The sequence below is a fragment of the Dromiciops gliroides genome, chromosome 1 (genome assembly GCF_019393635.1).
Source record: "Dromiciops gliroides isolate mDroGli1 chromosome 1, mDroGli1.pri, whole genome shotgun sequence".
Classification (NCBI taxonomy): Eukaryota; Metazoa; Chordata; class Mammalia; order Microbiotheria; family Microbiotheriidae; genus Dromiciops; species Dromiciops gliroides.
This window is the reverse complement of record NC_057861.1, coordinates 711,698,434-711,721,828: the sequence shown is the minus strand read 5'-3', so window position 1 is coordinate 711,721,828 and position 23,395 is coordinate 711,698,434. Positions and strand designations below refer to the sequence as shown.

Here is a 23,395-nt window from a genome sequence, read left to right as displayed (position 1 = left end):
CCAATTCATACACAAATCAAAACATCACCCTTGTGACGTCATTGGTCTCCTTAAAAGATGAAGGACAAGCAACAACAATGATGTGCTACCATAGAACATTTCTTGGGGCACCAGGAACTTTAGTAGCTTTCCCAGTATATGCTAGAGGTAGGACCTACACCCACGTCTTCTTGATTCTTATTAGTTCTTTCATCACTCCACCACTCTGGCTCCTATTTGATGTTGTTCAACATACTTCAGTTAATTAGCTATACTGGGGTAACAAGACTGGGATATGAGACAATGGAAAGACAAGAGATCTGGGGTTTTGTCTTGACTTTGCCACTTTGTGATCTTGGACTAGTCATTTAACTTCCATGAATCTCTGCTGCCTTCTGTATAAAATGAAGCACAAACCTATCATTGATCACTGAGCTAGAAGGAACCTTAGAGATGACCCAGTCTAAATCTTTCAACCCACTGTCCTATGTTCTTTCCATTACATCAGAGGTGTCAAACACATAATCTATGGGCCACACTTGGCCCACAACATTCTCATGTGGCTCAAATCAGATTAAAATGCATTTGGGAAAAAATTAACCAAAATAAATAAAAATACAATAGAATATATATAATATTAATCTGTGGTTTTCTAAGTTAATTTGTATCCACAGACATCTTTGTGTACTATTTAGTGACACTTGTTTTTATCTGAATTTTATATGACTGCATTGTACCATGTTATCTCAAGTAATATTCTCCTACAGAGCATCAGAATGTGGAAGCCCCACCTGGTCCCTCAGCTCAGAAATTAATGTCTCCCTATTATGCATCACCCACTGCCTTTCTGCTGACCTGCTGGAGAACACGAGACCTCCCAGCCAAAGCAGTACTGTGCTCGGCAATGCCTCTCTGGGATGCTAAAGAGATCTCCTGCTTGGGGAAGTCAATGATAGGATATACCTAAAAGAGAAAAATAAACAATAAATAAAAATAAACAAATTCATATCCTTAGTTCTCTTTGATTTGAGGCAGGAAGTTCAAAATTCTTCAAATACTCAAAAGGTGGTCATTTGGAATGGGGTTTTAGACTTGCTTTGTTTTGCCCCCAAAGGGAAAAATCAGGAGCAATGAAAAGAAGTTGCAATGAGGCAAAGTCATTCATTATGTTAGAAGGGGGGGGGGAACATTCCTAATAATTAGAACTATTCAAATTATCAAATGGGCTATGTGGAAGGTGGTGGGATCCATATCACCAGAAGTTGCCAAACAAAAGCTGAAAGACTTCTTGTCAAGTATTTTATTATAAGTAGTCCTTTAAGGTAAGGGTGGAAGTAGGGGACAAAGTCCCTTTCAGCTCTAAAATTCTTGGATTTTGCAATTCACAGTCCTTAACACTATAGAATCTGTCCAGTCTAAACCATTTTTTATACTTTAAAGGTGTTTTCCAAGTTACCAACATTGGAACCATATAGCAAACCATTCCCAAAAACTTATGAAGAAGAAGAAACAAAGAAAGAAAAGAAGAAGAAGAATGGGAAAGAGGAAGAAAAAGAAGGAGGAAAACAAAAACAACAACTAGCAGAATTTACAAAGCACTGTATTTAGGAATGGTGGAAGAAATAGTGGCACCTGCACCCTAGTTGGTCAAAACATCCATCTATTGGGACTATATTTCAGAATTGTTCTGTTCACCTGGGATGAGGGGTGTGATGGACATTTGAGTTGGAATGCCTGGGATCAAGTCCTAGTACTGTAATCTAACAGCATTGAACTTCTAACCCTGTTACTTACCTGCTCTAAGCTTTAGTTTGTAAAATGGAGATAATACTTGTGCTCTTATAAGGTTGTTTTATTAAAGAATAAATATAGATATTGATAGATATAGACATAGACATATATAGATGTAAATGTAGAAATAGATATACATATATGTATATGTATGTATACACACTGTTCTCCTCTTTCCTTTTCCCTTCATATAAAACCACTTTGTCTGTGCTGGAATGGACCTATGTAAGCAAGGCTGACTTCACACAGAAGTAAAATAGGTAGTTGCAATGTAAAGAGCAGTGGACACCCCTTACATTTCACCAAAAACAAAACCAAACAAAAACTATCACTCTGATGCTTGATGTTACTTTGGGTTAAGAATTGTTCTCCTTGAGTGAGATGAGCAGAACCAGAAGAACATTGTACACAGTATCATCAACATTGAGTGTTGACCTACTGTGATGGACTATATTCTTCTCACCAATGCAATGGTACAGAAGAGTTCCAGGGAACTCATGATAGAAGAGGATCTCCAAATCCAAGAAAAAAAAAAGAACTGTGGAGTATAGATGCTGATTGAACCATACTATTTCTTTTGTTTTGGGTGCTGTTTTTTTTTTTCTATTTTGAGGTTTTGCATCACTGCTCTGATTGTTTCTCTTGTAACAGGATTAATGCAGAAATAGGATTAATGTTATTATGTGTGTATATATATATATATATGGATATGGATATGGATATATAGATATATAGATATAACCTATATCAGATTACCTGCTGTCTAGGGGAAGGGGGAGGGAGGGGAGGGAGGGAGAAAAATCTGAAATTGTAAAGCTTGTATAAACAAAAGTTGAGAACTATCTTTATATGTAACGGAAAAAATAAAATACCTTATATATTAAAAAAAAAAGAATTGTTCTCCTCTTGGAATCTTCTTTGAGACAGTTTCCTTAACTGTGGTATACCAAATAACTCAAATTTCTAAAGAGCTTTAAGGTTGTCAGAAAGTTTTTTCCTTGATGGTTCATAATAATCCTGTGAGGTAGGCAGAGAAAATGTCATTATTCCTGCTTGACAGTTGAGGAACATCGAGTCAAGAGATGTTAGGTGATTTGCTCAAGGTCACACAGCTAATAGGTGATTGAGCTATTTCTGCAACCCCTATCTTCCAACTCCAAATGAAATGTCCTTGTCTATATCTCATGCTGCCTTTAGGAGAATCCCTGCATTACCCACCTTCCATGACTGTTGTAGCAGTAGATATAAAGTATGGGGAAATAATTAGAATTTGTATAGTGCTTTAAAACTAGCAAAGAATTGTGAGCACATCTTTTTCAAATGAGAGAATGTATGTAATATCTTTAATAAAATTATATATACCTATATATGTATATATAAATTCTGTTAATTTTAAAGTGTTATCTAAATGTTAGCTATAATTATCTCATGTAATTCTCATGACAACAAAATGAGGAAGGTGCTATTATTATCCCCATTTTTCAAATGAAAAACTGAACCTGAGAGATGTTTACTGACTTGCCCTGGCTCAAACAGTTAGCAGTGTCTGAGGCAGGATTCAAACCCAGGGCTACCTTACTCTAAGTACAGTCTACCCATGACATTGTGCTGCTTTTATATAAAAACACTTTGTAAATTAGGAAGTCCTGTATAAATGCTGCTGATGCTCCTGCTGTTGTTGTTGCTCTTGCTCTTCTGCTCTCCTCTTTAAAAGTACAAATTTGCATGGGAGGAAGAATATACTGAGTTACTAATTCCTCAAAATGACTGTGCTTTGCATTGGCATTCCACCTTGCCTGGAGGGACCCAGGCAGCAGGAGAACACTGGGCAATGAAGACAGAGAATAGATGATGAACATAGGGGGAAACTCAGAAAGGAAGGAGACAGAACAATCTCACCACCTTGCCTATTTGTCCAAGGGCTATCCCTGTATGTTAGCTTTCTCTTATGAAAGATTCTGGAAAAACCAGGAGAAATTATAGTTTTTTCACTCAACAAAGACCAATTTTTCCATTGATTCCTAAGACTATATTTTCTTTCAGCCACTCAGTCAAAGAAGAATGACATGTACTGTGTTCTAGGCCCTTGTTCAGCTCTGGGAATACAAAGATTGATGAAAACTTCATCCCTTCCCTCAAGGAGCTCACATTCTAATGGAGGAAACAACATGCAAACAACAAGGTACATACAAGAAATACACGATGTAAATACCAAGTGATTGCAAAGGGGAGACACTAGCAATAGAAGGGACCAAAAAGGGTTGTTGCAAAAAGGGAATCTTGGAGGTACAGATGAGGAAAGAAAACTTTTCAGACTGGGGAACAATTATTGTAAAGGTACAGAGTTGAGGGTAGAGTGACATGTGTGCTGAGCAGGAGGAAGTATAATTTCAAGAAAAGAAAAATTGGGCAAAATAGAAAGAGGGGTTTAAAAAAAGACACTTTGCTTTCCTTTCTTATATCTGTCCTCACCATAACATTTTCATCTTTAAATATATTTTCTCCTCTGACTTTAACCAACAGCTCCTCTGGAAAGTTCATATGGTGCTCAGTGACAAACTCAAACAGGCTGTTTTTCCTAGAAGAGGAGAACAAAAACTTGATGGTTATAAGAGGAATTTCTAAGAATTTTCTGAAAAGCTACATTATTGATTCCTTCACTACCCTTTCATTGGCTCAACCTATCCAGGGACCATTGTTCTTTCTTGAAGTACTTTGGCCAAAAAAGGACTCAAAACTCTCTCACAAAAATGTCTCTTCTGATGGAAATTTATCTGACAGCACAAATATTTAGTTCCCTAGAAGATCAATAAACCACATAGAACATGGAACAGACTTACAAAATCAAAACAACTAAACATATTCCCATGCTTCCTTCACCACAGGTTTTAATGTTGGAAAGACAAATCATGGTATAATATCTTTATAATTAGAGGGGACCATAAAGACCAACCTTCTCCTTTTATAGCTGAGGAAACTGGTTACATAGGCAGGAGGTAGAAAATCTTATATTTGATCCCAGGCCCTCTAACCCTAAATACAGCACTTTTTGCCATTGTTCTACATTGTCGTGAAAAGTGGAGTCATGTTTGAGGGGAGATAGAGAAGAAAGCTGAACAACTGAATATGCTCATCAGTGAGGCAAATCAGTATCTCTGAGCCTCAATTTCTCCCTCTGTAAAATTGGGGTAATAGCTTGTCTACCTGTAAGAAGAGGGTGGATAAAAAGTTCTCTTGTGTACCCTTTCAGCTCCTGGGTAACAGTATCCAAGATTTAGAGCTGGAAGGAACCTAAGAGGTCTTCTAGCCCAATCCTTTCATTTTGTAGGTCATAATACTGAGATCCAGAGCACAGACTCTCTGATTCCATGTCTTGCACACTCTACACTCTGCCATGAGACTTAGGATTCTATGACAAACATTGGCAACATGCCTGGTGCTAATCTAATATGCTGCAGCTAACTTGGAAAAATTGAGCACAAAGGACATTTGTCCATAAAATTTGCATATAATGCCCATGGAAAATAAGATGAAAACAGTCAAAAAGGAAGTGAGTTACTGAATTCATGGGTCCTTTAAGTGGTGAATCGATGGATACATTTAAAGGGCCCATTCAAACCCTATGGGGACAGAATTTTTTTTGAGGGTAGCCACAGGGATAAAGTAATGATTGGGACTTGGATTGCCAAATTTGGCAAGCTACATTGACAAAAATTAACCAGATCATTGCTACAGTTCCACCAAAGGCCACAAAAAGAGGATCAAAACCTCATCTCCTTTTAGCACTCACCAAGTGATGACCAGCTGTATAAAGTGCAATAACTTTTTCTCTCCCTTACATGTTGCACAGGTTTTGTTCCCCCTACCTGAACAGGTACTGCACCTTTGGAAGAAAAAAATAGTGGTAGTCACACGTAGATCATTTCTACTTACCTAATGATACCCTATGACCAATATCATATTCTTAACCTAGAGTTACTCAGTAGTCCTTTAAATTCAACATTCAGCACCACGGCCAGAGGTGCAATCTCACTATTATAACCATAAAAAATAGCAGAAATAGCCCCAACTAGATTATATTATAACCATTATGGGATGTGGATTTGGCATGTAACCATGGATAAGGAAGGCCACTTCACTTCTCAAGCATCATTTTCTTAATCAGTAAACTGAAGAGTATGTAATAAATCAGTGCATCAGCTGAGTGTGGTGTCATACACCTCTAATTCCTGCTGAAAGGGAGGTTGAAATTGGTGAATTGCTTGAGTTTGAGACTTCTGACCTAAAGTAGGACTAAATCCAATTGGATATCTGAACAAACTCTGACATTAATATGGAGAACCCCTGGATCAAAGAAGCCACCAGGATGCCTAAGGAGAAAAAAAGAAATTAGCCCAGATCAGGAATAAAGCAGGTCAAACCTTCCAAGTCAACCACTACTGGGATTAGACTTGCACATAGCCACTACATTTCCAGCCTGGGTAAGATAAGGAGATAAGATTTTTTACAAGTCAGTGGTTTCCAATTTGTGGAAAGCACAGAGTTTTTACAAGTGGTCTTCAAATTCATAAATAAGCAAGTCCATTTTCTGTCAACTGAATAAATGATTCAATATAGCAGCTATTGGGCTGACTTTGCATCCTAGAAGACCTGTCTTTAAGTTCTGTCTCTATTACAAATTAACTGTGTGTGTCTAGTCAAGCCACTTACTTACTTCGTTCCTGGTCAGCAATCTAAAAGCACAGTATCCATGAAAAAAAGTCCATTGGCCAGGTAAACTCACAGGTGCAAACCATATAAAATGTATATGTACATTGCTATTTTGCAAATATGCATAAATTCTATCGTGATGAATAAAATGCATAACTTAAACTGTTAATAAATACAGTATCTTTTCAATATATTTTCTCAATCAATGGATGAATAATATCACAGATACTATCATGTAGGAATTTATGATATTTTTTGGCATTCAAAAGGGGTCCTCATTCTTGAAAAGGTTGGAAATTGATGGTTCCCATCCCACTTATGTTTCTGAGACTCAGGACTTTACCACCATTCCTCAGCTGCCCTCTCACATGGAATTTCCCTTAATGTTCAGGATCTTCTCCCACTAGAACATCCATCTATCTTTCTGAGCCTCTTCTCCCATTTGTGAGTTCCTCCTAGGGCCTTCATTTTGGGGACAGGCTCAGGCCAGCCATGATTCATTCCTCACAAGGCTCTGCTTTTGACTCTTTTGCCACTATACCCTTAAATAGGTTACCTCCCTCCTCCTGCCTGGCATTTATTAGTTGCTTAATAAAAGCCTTTTGCATTGTTGCCTGACCTAGGCCATTTTTGAAGTTTCTTTAGGCTTTAAATGTCTAGGCTTGTGTATCTTCAGAAGTCGAAAGAAATTGTTAAAAATCTCAGAAGAAAATAAGAACAAAATTTAGGAAGACCTGGTTAATAGAGACTTGGTGAAAACTGAACTGTAATGCAAAAAAGATTCAAATCAAGAAGTGCTCCCTGAAGTTTGTACAGGCAAATTTTAGATAAGCTCCATAGCAGCAATTGCCCCATCTGTTTTACTTTTCTATGTCAAGCTTGTGCTAGTCAAGTCAGTGTTTGTGGAAAGAAGGAAGGGAGTAAAGAATGAAGAAAAAAGGAAAGGAAAAAGGAAGGGACAGAAGGAGATAGGAAGGGAGGGAGGGAAGGAAGGAGGAAGAGCGAGGAAGGAAGGAAAGAAGAAAGGATGGAAGGAAGGAAGGAAGGAAGGAAGGAAGGAAGGAAGGAAGGAAGGAAGGAAGGGATGAAGGAAGGGAGGGAAAGAGAAAGGGAGGGAAGGAGAAAGGGAGAGATGGACAGAGGGAAGGAGAGAAGGAGGAAGGAAGGAAGGAAGGAAGGAAGGAAGGAAGGAAGGAAGGAAGGAAGGAAGGAAGGAAGGAAGGAAGGAAGGAAGAAAGGAAGAAAGGGAGGGAGGGAGGGAGGAAGGGAGGGAGGAAGGGAGGGAGGGAGGAAGGGAGGGAGGAAGGGAGGGAGGGAGGGAGGAAGAAATGAAGGAAGGAAGGAAGGAAGGAAGGGAGCAAGGGAGGGAAGAAGGAAGAGAGGGAGTGAGGAAGTTGATAAAATTATTCATGTCTTTAAGATATATGTGGTTAGATTATTCAGGGAGTAGATTTAAGTGGACTATCTGAGAAATCTGAAGGTGCTTAAGTGTATGATCTTAACCTTTTGAGGCTGATGTTATACAAAGTAATGACGGTCAAACATTTCCTCCCACCATGCACACATCACAGACTTCAGTACCAACTAAAGAGACCAAATCCTGGTTCAGGGGGCCCCTTCATCTGTGAGTATGAGGATAATGCCCCAGGGTATTATGTAATCCCTAGGTTCTTATGTCTGTAAACTTCAACTTGCATACACTGGCTTGATGGAAAAGCTGCTTTTTGTAGTCTTGCTTTGTCCCCATTGCCAATATAAACAGTGCCTATAAACATGAAATTAGTCCAGGAAACGTGAATACTTAGGTCACGATGATGATAGCTTTGTGGCAGAGTTGGAGAAGATTAGCATAACCTCTCCAGACCCTCAAATCTGTACTTCTAACAGATGCCACTAGCATCGAATGCCTCTGCAGCATCCATTCTGAGTTCAGCATAATGCAGAAATCAGCAGCAGTTAACACTGATTCAGAAAGCTCTCAGAACCCTTGTTAACTTCAGCAGGCTCCAAGTAGTAAAAATCACAGCTGTGATTACCCGCAATGCTATCTCCATGGGGCTTCACAGCCCAATCAAGAGATGTGGATTTACATCCAGACTCTGTTTTGATCAAGATGCATGACCTTAGGTGGTGATCCCTGCACTATTGACTTTCTGGTACCACCCTTGGTTTTCCTTGGAAACAAATATGCCTCTACGGGATATAAGTGAGATTACAATTTGATGATCGGCAAAAAAGAAACTAGATACAGAAACAATCACTTCACATAAACAAAATAAGAAAATACCAGTAGCATCACAAAATACCTTTAGCTAGAGAACCCTAAAAATTTTCATGGTACCTCTTCCCATTCTTTTTTTTACCTCAACTTTTGCCTTTCCTCCTGCCTCAATTCCTTCTTTCTCTCCCCTCCTTCAATTTCTTTGCTCTCTCTCTCTTCCTTCCTCCCCTTTATTCCCCGATTTCCTCCTTCAGTCTCTGCTTTTCCTCATACCTCAATTTCTTTCTTCTCTTCCATTCCTTCTTTCATTGATTCCCTTTCTCCCTTTCATCTTCTCCTTCCTTTCCTGCCTCAATCTGAATTCCCTCACCCTAATTCCTTCCTTTTCTTCCTTCCTTCTTTTTAGCCTTTTCCTTCTTTTCCTTCTTTCTTTCTCTTCTCTTCCCTTTCTTAATTCCTTTCTTTCTTCCTACTTCAATCACTACCTTCCTTTGAACTCAATTCCTATCTTCCCTCCATCCTTTCCTCTTTTTTCTCCTTTTTCCCTTTATTTCACATTTTGTTCATTCACCAGACATTTATTGAGTGTCTGTCAGATAAAAGGTCCAATATTGGAGGAATATAGAAATGAAAGACATTTGCCCCTATATTTAAGGAGTTTATGATCCAATAGGGAGATGAAGCATGTTGCTAAATAATACAAAGGAGAGTATGAAAGATACAATAATATGTACATTGTACTTTCAGAACACAGAAAGGTGAGAGATTATTTCTGGGTTAAAAATCATAAAAAAAATTTATGGAAGAGGTGCCATTTGTATACAAACTTTTTAACAGGTGCCTAACCCTGTAAGATGCTGTACATGATCCAGAAAAATATAAATCATGATCCCTGCTCTCACAGAATACAGAGTATAGTCATGGGAGAAAGAATTTAGCACATGAAAAAACTAGACCAGATATCTGGTGATATACCAACGGGTCTGGAATTGGGTGATTTAGAGCAAAGATGTCAAATTCATAGCCAGAGGCACAAACCCCCATGTTTGCCATAACCAGATTAAAGTGTAATAGAGAAATGGTTAACAAAATAAATAAAAATACAAAACAACACAGATAATATTAATTTGTGGTTTTCTAAATTAGCATATGGTCTGCAGAGAGGTGTTTCTATTTGAGTTTGATAGCAGTGATTTAAAAAAACATTATAGAAATCTGCAAGTCATTCACAGAACCCCCTCAAGCAGCCAGAAATCTAGATGGGGGCTCCATTTTCATTTCCAAGATCTGCCTGCTTCAGTTTACATACCTCTTCCGCCCAGACCCAGAGCACACCTGACACCTTCGGGACTGCTTAGCCTTTCGTTTAGCCCCGCTGCAGGAGGCACATCTCATCTAGAAACAAACCATCCAAGTCAGCACTTGGCCAGCACCCAGTCATTGATTAAAAGTCAGGAGGAAACATGGTAGATGGGAATGGGGGGTGGAGAGGTATATATTATGGGAGATGGATAATGTTAAGACAGCTAACGTAGCCTAGCTCATGGCTACCTGCATTCTGGTCTGCTATGGGTTAAATTACAGCTTTGAGACCTGACTCAGCATTTGTGGGTTGGAATCAAGGAATCCTTGATTTAGTACTACAAGTAGAGGTCACCAAATCTGACTTCCTCATTTTACCAATCATAGAATCAGACTTCTTTCTTTTTAATATAATTTAATTTTTTGTGGGGCAATGAGGATTAAGTGACTTGCCCAGGGTCACACAGCTAGTAAGTGTCAAGTGTCTGAAGCCAAATCTGAACTCAGGTCCTCCTGAATCCGGAGCCAGTACCTTATCCATTGTACTACCTAGCTGCCCTGACTTCTTTCTATCTATAAAAGAACTTCAAGGCTATTTATACTCACCTCTTCATTTTATGAATGAGAAAATTGAAGCCTGATGACATAAAATGATTTCCCCCAAGTCACACATAATTTATAAACAACAGGACTGGCAGGATATGAACCCAGCTTCTCTATCTACATTTTCTATTGTACCATGTTATCTTCCACGAATCATTGAGAGTTGAAACTGTAAGGGATCATAATCCAACTAGACTACTCTACCCTTTAAAGGAAACAGCAAACCCACAGACATTCAATGATTTGCCAAAAGTTAAAATAAATCTAGAAAGTGATAGAGCTAAGATTCAAAATCAGGTCCTCAGACTCCAGAGTCAGTTACTGCACTTTCCACTGCCTTATTCCCCACACCCAATTTCTGAACATCCTGACTCTATCCTACTAGTCTTTTGTATGACTCAACCCAAGTTTCATCTCAGGTCACTAAAGCCAACCTCTCATGTAAAGAATTGGGCAAGATTTCAAACAAAGATGGCCCAAACTTACCATTCCAGCCCCATGGCATCCACTGCACTTGTACCGTCCACGCCCCTGGCATTTGTGGCAATCCTGAAAGCATAACATTTTCTGTGGGTCAATAGAGGGATTTGCTACAATGTTCCCCCAAATCCCTGATATCATCAATGTGGTTATTCCCTCACTGACATGAATCTCAACACCTCCATTCCTTAGTAGAGGGTCCTCATGCATTGTTGAGGTTAAAAAAAAAGATTTCATATCCTGGTGCTCAACTTTTTGGTGGCAAGCCTCCCTATTTTTAGCAAGGTAAATCATCTCTCGCTAGTCTTTTCTTCATGTGTTTAAGTCTTTCCAGCTCAGAAAGACCTGTCAGAGTCCATGTTCCAGTGACAAAGTCTTAAAAAAATATCTTCTATGCCATTATGAGATATCAAAAAACAACTTTTATGGAAGACTTCCCAACTCACAGATACGTATACATTTGGTCATTTCTGTGCTCAGACTGAAAAGAATGTCCTCATTTCAGAATAATTGGCCCCTGTGACAATTGGAGTGATGCCCCACTGCTGGAGAGATACTGTAGGAAAGCTCCGCCATGAGGAGAAGGCATCTGAGAGCAAGCCATGTGGCTTGGAAGGTCAGTTCCTTGGCATCAGGAAGCGATGTTTGATGTTTCCGGTTTAGACAGGAGCCTTGTGGGACAAAGAAGGGGCAAGGCTTTCATCAGGACCTTGTGGGGAGTGGAGCAAAAATGCTGGATCCCTGAGGTAGTTAGATAGGCCTCTTTCTCTCTCCTCACCAAATTCTTATGTTCCCTAATAAATGCTTAAAAGTCTAAATTCTTGCTAAAGCTTCTAATTTATTGATGACCACTCATTAGATTTTTAGACAGTATAGCTAGAATTTTAGCCACATTACAGAAACCAACCATTCACCCTCAAAGAGTTCTTTTAGTATAGGGAAACAGTTACCATTAAAACTATAATAGACATTCCTTTATTCAGTTAAACTAAATTTATTTCAATTAACAAAAATCTATTTTCCCTCCCTCCCCCCAATAAAAATGTAAGCCAAATCCTTGTAACAAATATACTTGGTCAAGCAAAATGAACTTCTGCATTGGCCATGTCCAAAATGTGTGTGTGTGTGTGTGTGTGTGTGTGTGTGTGTGTCTCATTCTGCACTTTGAGCCCATCACCTCTCTCAGGAGGTAGACAGAGTGCTTCACTGGTCCTTTGTAGCCATGGTTGGTCATTGCATTGATTGGGGTCCTTGAGACTTTCAAACATTGGATATTCTTTCCCCATACAGTACAAAATTATTCCTCATACAAACAATGAAGGAAGAAAGAAGCTGTATTCCCAGACTACCGAGATCTATCACAGGAAGCATTTTCCCTTTGAAATATTGTCAAAAGTAATGGTTGGTTTCCCAGGTGAGCTCATAAGTAGCTCCATAACCTTTTATGTAGCTGAACGTCTCTTGGAGCACAAGACTTTGGTTAGCTGGAAGCAATCTATATTTGGCAAAGAGGAAGAAGTTATTTTTTCACCACTGAGTGACTTAGGTCTTTCATTCTGAAAACATGGTACTGAACTGTCACCTGGAAAAAGACCATGCTAGAAGCAGTACAATAGACTGAACTTAATGAGATTCCTAGGTTCTATTCCTTAACTCTGATTCTGTGCAGTACAAGAATAGGGGCTGGACTTGTGATTTCATTGGTGCAAGGACTAGAGTGAAGACATTCCCTCTATGGATGCAGATCAGTGCCTTCTTTTCAGTTGTTTCAGAGAGATTCTTATAACACCAAATTTAAATAATTTGCAAAGGGTCACATAGCCATATGAGGATTCTATATTGGATGGAAGTATGGAAAATTTCCTTATGGAGACATCTGTTGCATGGTTTATATCAGAACTCTATTGGTTAAAATTGGCAGATCTATGGTGGCAGGAAAGAGAACTATCTATGAGAACTGTTTCTGGAAGATACCAGGCTTCCCGAATGTTACCCAATGGCTGAGTCAGTTAAGTTATAATTCTGATTCTCTTTTCCCATTTATTCCCACTAAAATACCTGTGGAGAGGTTTTAGTTTTAGTTATTATGGAATTTTAATTTCATTTATTTGTTGTTTGTCCGTTCTCAAAGAGAATGACGTTGGGGTGATGTCATGACTTGCACTGAATTGGATTTAAGTGAGGGAAGACTGTGTAAGGTTACCAACCTTACTCTCTCCTCCTGAGCCATTTGGATCCAGTGCCAAGATATATATCAGGATGCCTGGAGATAGCCCTGGATGTTTAAGGCAGTTGGGGTTAAGTGACTTGCGCAGGATCACACAGTGTCTGAGGTGAGATTTGAACTCAAGTCCTCCCAACTTCAGGGACAGTGCCCTATCCACTGAACCACCTAGCTGACTCAATTGTCTTTTATTCCTAACATGTCAGTCTTATTTCCTACCTACCTCTCACTTCTTCCCCATCTTGCAAAAAATCTATGAATGTAGGAGCCACAGGAGTATGTGATTTTTCTTTTCAAAAGGGCAACTGCAAAACAAGGTATATTTTTGTAATGACAATACTGACCCCTCACCCACCTTCCATAATGGGTTTGTTTTCAGGTTCCTTAGAGTGGGATATGCTTAGGCACAAGGAATTACTTTTCAGCCTAAATAAGTGGCCACCTCTTAATTTTTAAAGTAAAATTGTACTATTCTTTTGTTTTGTATCACCTACATTTCCCAGTGTACTTCCACCCCTCCCAAAGAGCCATCCTCTACGAAAATTAATTTTAAAAGAAAAGACTATACTTCATAAAAACCAACCAATACATTTTAAAAGTCTGATATTATATGCTTCATTCCAAATCAATAGTTCCCCAACTATGAAAAGAAGAAGTGGGGAGAGATGTAGCTTCCTTCTTAAAAGATCTCATAGTAAAGAAATTTTGGGAACCTGGTAAAATTCTCAGAAATTGGAAAATCATTTTATACAAGAAACCATTATTTGGTTGGTCAGTCAACAAACATTTATTGCCTGCTATGTGCCAGGAACTGAGCCAAGCACTCAAAGAAAGGCAAAAATAAATAAATAAATAAATCCTTGCCCTCGAGGGTTTTACAGCTTAATGTTCTTATACTTGATCCCTCCAGCTCCTAAGTTCTTCCATACAATTTTTTTGTCTATTTTGTATCATATATAGATTTATATAATGTAATATACATATATATAGCATATATATATGTATTATATATACATGTAATATACCTATATATAGCACACACATGTATATATAGCATATACATATGTATTATACATACACATATATGCACATGTTGTCTCCCCTACATAGACTGTAAACTCCTAAAGAGCAGGTGCTGTTTTGCTTTTGTCTTTGTATGCCCAGAATCTAGCACTCAATCTGAAACATACTAGGTACTTGATAAATGTTTGCTTGCTGATTGATGCTTATTGTCACATTACCTTGACTAAGGAGGAGTGTGGTACTTGAAACTTCTTGGTCTCCTCCTGAAACATGGGAGGGATGTGCACTTTAATGTCCCAAGGCCTGGGAGATGCTCCTTTTTGGGGGCCATCTACCGAGTGATCTAAATTTTTTAAAAAAAGGAAATCTCTGTCAATCTGTGGCCTAGAACTGGGCTACTTAAATTTTTTCCACTCACAACCCTAGAATATGGATATACATAACCTTTTACTGTTGCCAAAGTTTTCACAAGCCCCACATTCACTTATGCAACCCACAGTTTAAGATACTAGGGCCTGGAAGATTATGGCTAGATTACTTAAAAATAACTGTAGGCAGAGCCCAGTTTATGGATTGGGATTAAGTTTAGAGTTAAAAGTGAGGGCTAAGATTAGATTTAGAGCAAGGTTAGATTTAACCTAACTGCTTCTCCAGGGAGTTTGTGAATAGAGCATTAGTTAAATCAATTGAACAAATAAAAGATACAATACTATGAAGCACATATGTTGTGCTTTGAAGAACAGTGGCCAGAATTCACTAATAGGTAGAGGGGGAAAGGGTGCCAAGGGTGAAAATCTCCTCCCATTCAGTTCCTGAAATTCTACCATGTTTATTTCCTTGGTGGTTTCTTAATAAAGATACTTCAAGGAATATAGTTTAGACTAAATGGTCATTAAGGTTTCTGCCAGCTCTAAAAATCCTAAGCTTCTGTAATTCTTGTGGGTCTTGGGAGCTTTTCAGAATTTTTGGTGTAAATTCAAATACTCTGAGTAAGAAAAAAAACACTTTAATTATCAGCTCATACATTAGTGAATATGAATTTTCCATGAGCAGAGACCAAGAGACACTCATGGAAGGAAAGGTATTTTGTATATCAGAGTAACCAAGACATGGTAGATTGATAGTGGAGTGCAAATTAAAGAAGGGAACCAAATAGCTAGCTGAGGAAAAAAAAATATTTGCTCTAAGTTTCTCTAGCAAAGTTTTCAGTTGGCATTTGGAAATATAACCAAGTTACATAAGGGACTGGTTCCAATGATTAGAATAAAAGCCATTCCTTAATTAACAAATTATTGATAGATCTAAACAGGCAGTTCTCAAGTTAAAAAATTCAAGTACATGAAATAATGCTTCAAATCACTAGTAATTAGAACAATGTAAATTAAAGCAACTCTGAGATTTTGCTTCTTAGTCATCAGCTTGGTCAAGTTGACAAAAAGGGAAAATGACAAATATTGGAAGACCTAGGGAGAAATAGGTGCATTGATGCTGGGTTGGTAGAGCTGTGGATTGGTCTAGTCATTCTGAAAAGAAATTTGGACTTATGCCTCTAAAGTTCCTAAACTGTTCATGCCCTTTGACCCCAAAATAACCCTATTAAAGCTATATCCCAAATGGTTTAAAGAAAGAGGAAAGGGTACTATACATGCAAAAATATTCATAGCATTTTTTTGTGGTGGAAAAGAACTGGAAACTAAGGGGGCACTCATACATTGGGGAATAGCTAAATGAATTATGGTACATGAATGTAATAGAACACTATCATGGAATAAAAACCAATGAAAAGGGAGTTTTCAGGGAACTGGGAATACTTGTATGAAGTGATATAGAATGAAGTGAGTGAAACCAGAAGAATGATTTATGCTACAATAATAATATTGTAACCACAAACTATGGAAAACTTAAGAACTCTGTTCAGTTTGGGGATCAACCATCATTTCAGAGGATCAAGGATGAAGAATGCTACCTATATCATGATGGAGAGTCGATGGACTAAATATACAAAGACACTTGTTTGGGCATATCCAACATGGGAATTGTTTGCTTGACTATGCGTATTTTTTTTTTGGGTGAGGTAATTGGTGTTAAGTGACTTGCCCAGAGTCACACAGCTAGTAAGTGTTAAGTGCCTGAGGCCGGATTTGAACTCAGGTCCTCCTGACTCCAGGGCCGGTGCTCTATCCACTGCGCCACCTAGCTGCCCCAACTATGCGTATTTTTTACAAGGGCTTTCTTTTGCTTTTGTTTTTCCAATGGAAGTAGGAGGAAAAGAAAACAGATTTTTATTCATTAAAATAAATTGAATTTTTTAAAAAGGAAGGAATTAAAGACAAACTTCAAAAATGTGTTTAACTTATTTAACCTTTAGTTCCAATAGACTACCTCAACAAAATGGGAAGAAAATCTTTATTGACTCACTCCCTGATTTCTGTATCTTATAAATGTACATTTTGCTACATTGGATTTCTGTATGCCAGAAATTAGCTGTCACTCTAGATTTGTGTCTTACTTTTCAAGGTTTATCAATGGAGCAGCTTCAAGGAAACATTCAGTACCTAGAACTTTGTGGCTGCAAAAGACATTAAATCCTGCACCAAGTTACTCCAAGAGCTAAGTAATCCTTGCTCCATAGTAATAACTCACGTTTTCTATAACACATTAAAAGCACTTTCCTCCCAACAATCCTGTGAGGAAGTCAGTTCAAATATTGTTATCCTCATCTTAAAAGAAAAAGAAATTGAGCTTCACAGTGATTTTGCCAGTCATTTAACTACTAAGTGCTAAAGTTGGGGTTCCAACCTAAGTATCTCCCTACTTCATATCCATTGCTTATATCATGATACTACAGTTGCCTCTAAACATAGAGATAGACAAGAATAAGAGAAGCAACTAGTAAACATCTTGAGGACAGAGATTGTCTTTGTAGTCTGAGCACTTAGCACTTTCACATAATAGGTTTTTAATCAACATTCCACATTGGAATTAAAATCAACTTAAAGATCATCTCAAGAAATGATCACTTAATAGGAGAGACTTTTAAATACTTGCCACCAGGCAATAAAATCCAGAAAAGAACCCAGGTCTCCTAATTCCCAGTCCAGTATTCATTCTACTATAGCTCTCTTACTGGGTAAACATGCTGATTAATGTTTAACTAACTTGTCTTAAGAAGGGAAAAAATGTGCCCAGAATGCTTTTTTTAAGTTTATTCTGCATTAGTATTTGCTCCATCATTTTCTGAAGTCCAAACAACAAAATAAATCAAGCCCTAATTTGTGTTGTTATTTAGTCATTTCACTTGTCTTCAACATTTTGTGACCTCATTTTAGGGTTTTCTTGGTAAAAATACTGGAGTGGTTTGCTATTTCCTTCTCCAGTTCATTTTACAGGTAAGGAAATGGAGGCAAACAGGATAAAGTGACTTATCCCTGGTCACAGAGCTAGTAAGTGTCTGAGGCTGGATTTGAACTCCTAAAGATGAGTCTTCCTGATTCCAAGCCCAGTGCTCTATCCACTGCAGATAATTCTTAGTGTTTGCCAATTTCCAATGTGTTAATGATCAAACTGAAAATTAGCATTTGACTCTCATTAGTTGGTATGAACTAGCTCTAGCACATCCCTGAGAGTTGGGGGGGGGAGCTTGAGTGGGGCAGGGAAGGGGTTGTTCATAATTTAATTGACATCTCAACATTTACTTACTGGTATAAGGTTGAAATGTCCATTCACTTAACCTGGATTCACTAAAGGTCTCCAATCGATACTAGAAAAAAAACAAAAACAACTTTCATAATCATGACCTTTACAAGGAAACCACATTACACAAGGAAGGTAATATCTACCTGATGCTGCCTGTGGGAATTAGCTGGAAGTTTCCTTTCATAAAGCCATATGTGTGTGCTCCAAATGGCTCCTCAATAAGTGATCCTAACCACAGTCTTGTAACAGCCCAGAATGCCTCCAGTGACTTCAAGTCATTTGAAATGCTTCCCTTCCCCAAGTCTCAAAGCTGAATTAACCTTAAGGCATTTTAATTTCAAAAAATGAACTCATTGTATACAGTATGTTTTAGGGCAGTATTGTGCTGGTAAATATTTAACTGGCTTTCTGTAATAGAAATGTGCACACTATACACATTTAAGTTTAATCTGTTATTGACATTTTGTCCACCACTTTCTTTAAGTCTAGCCTGTCATCAAAATAGCAGTAAATCAAGCTCTAATATGTAGTATTTGCGATTTTTGAGATTTAAATGCTCCCACTGAAAATTTAACAATCAACTCTTGTTATGTATGAGTGGACTCCAAAACAACTCTATTAGGGGAGAGGAGAAGGTGATGTAATACCACATTTGGAAAGCTGGGGATAGTTGTTCTGAGGAACATGACTTGGTTTATCATTGAATTCCCATTTCTTTATCCCTATAGTCATCTCAGGAAACTTTAAATAGCCCTACACATTATGACCTAATATTCACCAACAAGGAACACCTCGAAACTGATTCTTTGCTATTAGTCTAATGTATTGTGGGGCATTAGGAAGTTTGGTGATTTTTCCTTGGTCACACATCCAGTATGGGTCAGAACCAGGACTTAACCCAAGATTCAAAGGCAAGTCTTTTAACCATTATACAATACTGCCTCCCAGACTTAGGCCCTACAGTGACCTCAAAACTTAAGGGATTGCAACCTGATCCATGCAATACTCCCAGATTATACCCATTCTCCCTACAGGATATCACCACTGTCTCCCTGACATAACCACCAGATGTGGTCCCAAGGCCCTGAAAGCATGCTGGACATTTGTTCTTGTTGACAAGAACTTGGTGGTGCTCAGATCTCATTCCTCCCAGCAGTGGTCAGGAGAGGCCCTCAGAGATCTTTGGTCAGGAAGCCTACTTACTCTGTATAACATCTGCTGCCTCAGATCCTGAATGACCAGCTCCCCAGCTGCTCGGTTGCCATAGCAACACCTGGAATTCACAAAGCTCAAGAGGGCATTCCGGGCCATCTCTTCCGTCATGACGGGAATGCTACAGGAAGAAATAGTTCAATGGAATCAGCAGGCAACCAAATGCCAACCCTCCAAAGATTTCTTAAGGGTTTACCAGCAACAAGGCACTATGCAAGACACTGATGAGAGAAAGTCAGAAAGGGTACGGGAACTTGCAATCTGATAATGGGAAAGTTACACAAATAATGATACAAGGAAAATTCAGAGGCTCAGAAGGAGTATTATGGAAAATTTTAGAAGGAAGAGATTCCTTCCCTCCTGGGAGGGAAGGTCTCAAAGCAGAAATGACACCTCATTTGGACCTCACAAGAATACACAGTCTTTCACTGACCTGTTAGCAGACCATTACAATAGTCCAGACAGATGAAAAGTGACCAGCTATGAGAAGTGAGGAAAAAGGAAAGGTCAGAGATAACCCCAAGGTTTCAGACTTCGGAAACCACAATGAGAATATTCACTGACACTGTAACACATCTTGTAGATTTCCACCTCCATGTCTTAACTCCCTTGAATACCCCCCTCTTGGTCTATTGAATTTTATCCATACTTTAAAGCTCAATCAAAATGCTATCTCCTCCAGAAAGTGTTCTCCATTTCCCCCAGTTAATAACAATCTTTGGTCCCTTGAACATCATAAATGAGCCTTTCTAACGAGCTTGAGAATGGGAATGGACTTGTAATTTCTTTGGTATAAGAAATTCCCTCTACCAAAGCAGATCAGAAATTTCTCTACAACTTACAGTCTTAGGGAGTTATCTGGGGCACTAAGAAGTTAAGTGATATGTGCAGTGGCACAGAGTTATTAGGTACCTAAGGTAGAACCTGAACCCAGTTCTCTCCTGCTGCTTCTTTCTAATGTACTTATCAGCTATTAGCATTATTTGTGCACCACATCCCTCTAGTAGACAATAAGCTCCCTGAAAGCAAGGGACTATGTTTAACTTAAAGTTAGTATCTTTTCCAGTACCTAGCATGGGGCTCTGCTCACAATAGGGGTCCAATAAATGTTTGTTAAAATAACTTATTTTTTTTTAAATTATAAGAGATATTTCCCTGGACCCACCAATGAGAAATAATAAATTACTTTTTAAAAAAAGAAATCATCTAATTCAAACCCCTTTGGGGTGGCTAGGTAGCACAGTGGATTAAGCACCGGCCCTGGATTCAGGAGTGCCTGAGTTCAAATCCGGCCTCAGACACTTGACACTTATTAGCTGTGTGACCCTGGGCAAGTCTCTTAACCCCCATTGCCCCGCAAAAATAAATAAATAAATAAATCATCTGAGTAAATTACTTTAATAAGAGCACAGGGATCATAGTTTTAAAACTAAGGGGGGCCTAAAAAGCCATTGAGTCTGATACCTTCATTTTACAAAAGAACTGAGGCCCAGAAAGTGACTTGTGCAAGGCCAAACAGTCATCACATATCAGAGGTAGGGTTTGAATGCCAGGGATCCAGAGATCTTAGAGCTAGCACTGAAAAGGACCTCAGAGTCCATTTAGATCATTACTCTTTATTTTACAGATGAATAAACAGTCCAGTGGACTGTCCAGTCCTGTGATCCAGTGGATGTAGTGCTGGCCCTGGAGTCGGGGAGATACATCTTTATAAGTTCAAAACCAGCCTTAGACAGTTACTAGTTATGTGATTCTGAGCAAGTCACTTAACCCTGTTTGCCTCAGTTTCCTCATATGTAAAATGAACTGGAGAAGGCAATGGCAAATCACTCCAGTAGCCTTGACAAGAAAACCCCAAATAGGGTCATGTAGGGTCAGACATAACTGAAATGACTGAAGAACAACAATAACAAAACTAAGCCCCAGGAAGGTTATGGTTAAGTTAATTATCTAAGATCACATGGTAGCAAGCAACTGAAATGAGATTTGAACCTCAAGTCTTCTGACTCTACTATATCCTTTGACTCCAAACCCAGAACTCGTTCCCACTTACTACAGTCCTTTCCGATGGCTTCCAATGGCTTTGTGGGGTCTCACGTATTGAATAAAGATTGATTGAGCACCTACCATATGCCTAGTATTGTACTAGCTGTGAGTCAGAAGAGCAGTATAATAAACAACTTCTGCCCACCCCATATTCCCCATACTTGTTGAGATAAGCCAACATATATTCTAAGTTAAATGCCACAAGATAGAAGAGGAGATGTCACAAGATGCTACATGGAAAAGTCAAATAATTGACACTGTAGGAATTCATGGGAGGGGAAGCAAACCGCTGCTAAGAATAGCCAAGGAATACTTTGTAGAGGAGACAAGAATTGGAATAGGGTTTGAATCACAGGAGTTGTATGGGCAAAGAAGGAGAAAGGAAATCTTCCCCAGAACCTCCATTTTAGGAGGCTCAGCACCTGACTTTCTGGACTTTTCCACCTTCCCTGTCCTCCTTCCATATGCCTTTCCTCCCATATGCCTGTCCCCTTTTCAGCTCCCTTATATGTATTGTCTTTCCCCATGAAAATGTAAGCTACTTGAAGACAGGGAATTCTTTCATTTTGCTTGTAATTTTTATTCCCTGAACTTAGCACAGTGCCTGGAACGCAGTAAGTGCCTAATAATGCTTTAGCTACTCCAGTAGTTCTCAAATTTGGGAGTCTCAAGATGTCTTTATACCCTTAAAAATGATCGAGTAGGGGCAGCTAGGTGGCGCAGTGGATAAAGCACTGGCCCTGGATTCAGGAGAACCTGAGTTCAAATCTGGCCTCAGACACTTGACACTTACTAGCTGTGTGACCCTGGGCAAGTCACTTAACCCTCATTGCCTGGCAAAAAAAAAAAAAACCCAAACAAACAAACAAAAAAATGATTGAGTAGCTTGGAGCTTTGTGGGTTCTACCCAGGGATAATTATAATATTAAAATATTTTTAGTATTGTTATGAAAATAGGTTTCATCTTATGGACTCTGGAAAGGATCGTGAGGACTTCCAGGCACCCTAGAACACATTTTGAGAATCACTGATCCAATCACTAAGAAAGAATATAAGCAAAGACTCAAAAATTCAACCTCAATAATAGTAGCACATTCCTAAATTTGCTTTTCAATGTACTTTTCTCATCTCTATGAGGTAGGTAGTACAAACATAATTATCCCCATTTTATAGATGTTGAAAATGAGGCAGACTGAGGTTTGACTTGCCCATGGGCTCACTGCTAAGTACCTGAGACATGATTCCAATACAGATCTTCCTGACTCCCAGTAAAACATTCTCTTTCCACCATCCCAGGATGGGAGATGACTCACATAAGGCTAGTGCCACATAACTGTAATTGGGAGGGTGACGAGTGAAAATATTCTATGCCTTACAAAAAAGTAGAGGAAACCCCAAAGTATTGCAATAGCCCATTTTCTCCCTGACTGGGCTAACTTGACCAATCTAGGCTTCAGGAGGTGGGGAAGAAGGCATTCCTAGCAACTTAGTGAACTGGAACTCCTCTCGGGTCAGAGAATTCTGTGCTAAGATTCCACTCTCACCCTTACTACCTACGAGACCTTGGGTAAGACATTTCAATGCCCTGGACCTTTGTTTCCTCAACTATAAAATGAGGGTATTGGTCTAGGTGGCTTCTTTCCTCTCTAGATCTAAGATCCTGGGATCCTGGACTATAGTTTTGGGTTTATATCAAAAACAAAGTGATTTGAGATCTCCTGTGATGGTTTTCCATGGGCAATATTTAGTCCCAGAAAGTCAGAAGACTAAGTAGCACCTCACCTGTGTTGCAGAAATATTGGCCTGTTCCTCTGATCACTAAGTTTCCTCAGAGATGCTGAAGGTGGGTAGCCTTGTGGTTGGCCTGGATGAAAGAGAAATCAGAAACCAGTGCTTCACCATCTCTACTGGAAACTGTCCCCTTGTCCCTCAACATGTTTCATAACTTTCAAATTGGTTTGTGCCCATAGCCTGTGCTCCCAATTCGATGGACAGAAGCAAGGATTTGGTGTCAGAGAATCTGAGTTCAAACCCTGACTCTGGTACCTACTCTGTGTCCTTGAAGAAGGATGCTTTGTACTCTTGAACTTCTCTCAGGGCATGAACAG

At 38.9% G+C, this 23,395-nt stretch overlaps 1 protein-coding gene across 1 annotated transcript in view; it reads right to left on the bottom strand.

Moving 5' to 3' along the window:
- SSUH2 (ssu-2 homolog) overlaps window positions 1–23,153 on the bottom strand; it is a 36,633-nt gene extending 13,480 nt beyond the window's left edge. Inside the window, exons 1-9 of the mRNA XM_043977549.1 lie at window positions 23,070–23,153; window positions 19,233–19,362; window positions 18,033–18,093; window positions 14,552–14,676; window positions 11,093–11,155; window positions 10,011–10,096; window positions 5,561–5,653; window positions 4,243–4,348; window positions 835–942 (exon numbers count right to left, since the gene is read on the bottom strand). Of these exons, the coding sequence (XP_043833484.1) occupies window positions 835–942; window positions 4,243–4,348; window positions 5,561–5,653; window positions 10,011–10,096; window positions 11,093–11,155; window positions 14,552–14,676; window positions 18,033–18,093; window positions 19,233–19,352 (762 nt within the window). The 5' untranslated portion in view covers window positions 19,353–19,362; window positions 23,070–23,153. The remainder of the gene's footprint in view (window positions 1–834; window positions 943–4,242; window positions 4,349–5,560; window positions 5,654–10,010; window positions 10,097–11,092; window positions 11,156–14,551; window positions 14,677–18,032; window positions 18,094–19,232; window positions 19,363–23,069) is intronic.
- Between the last annotated feature and the right edge of the window lie 242 nt (window positions 23,154–23,395).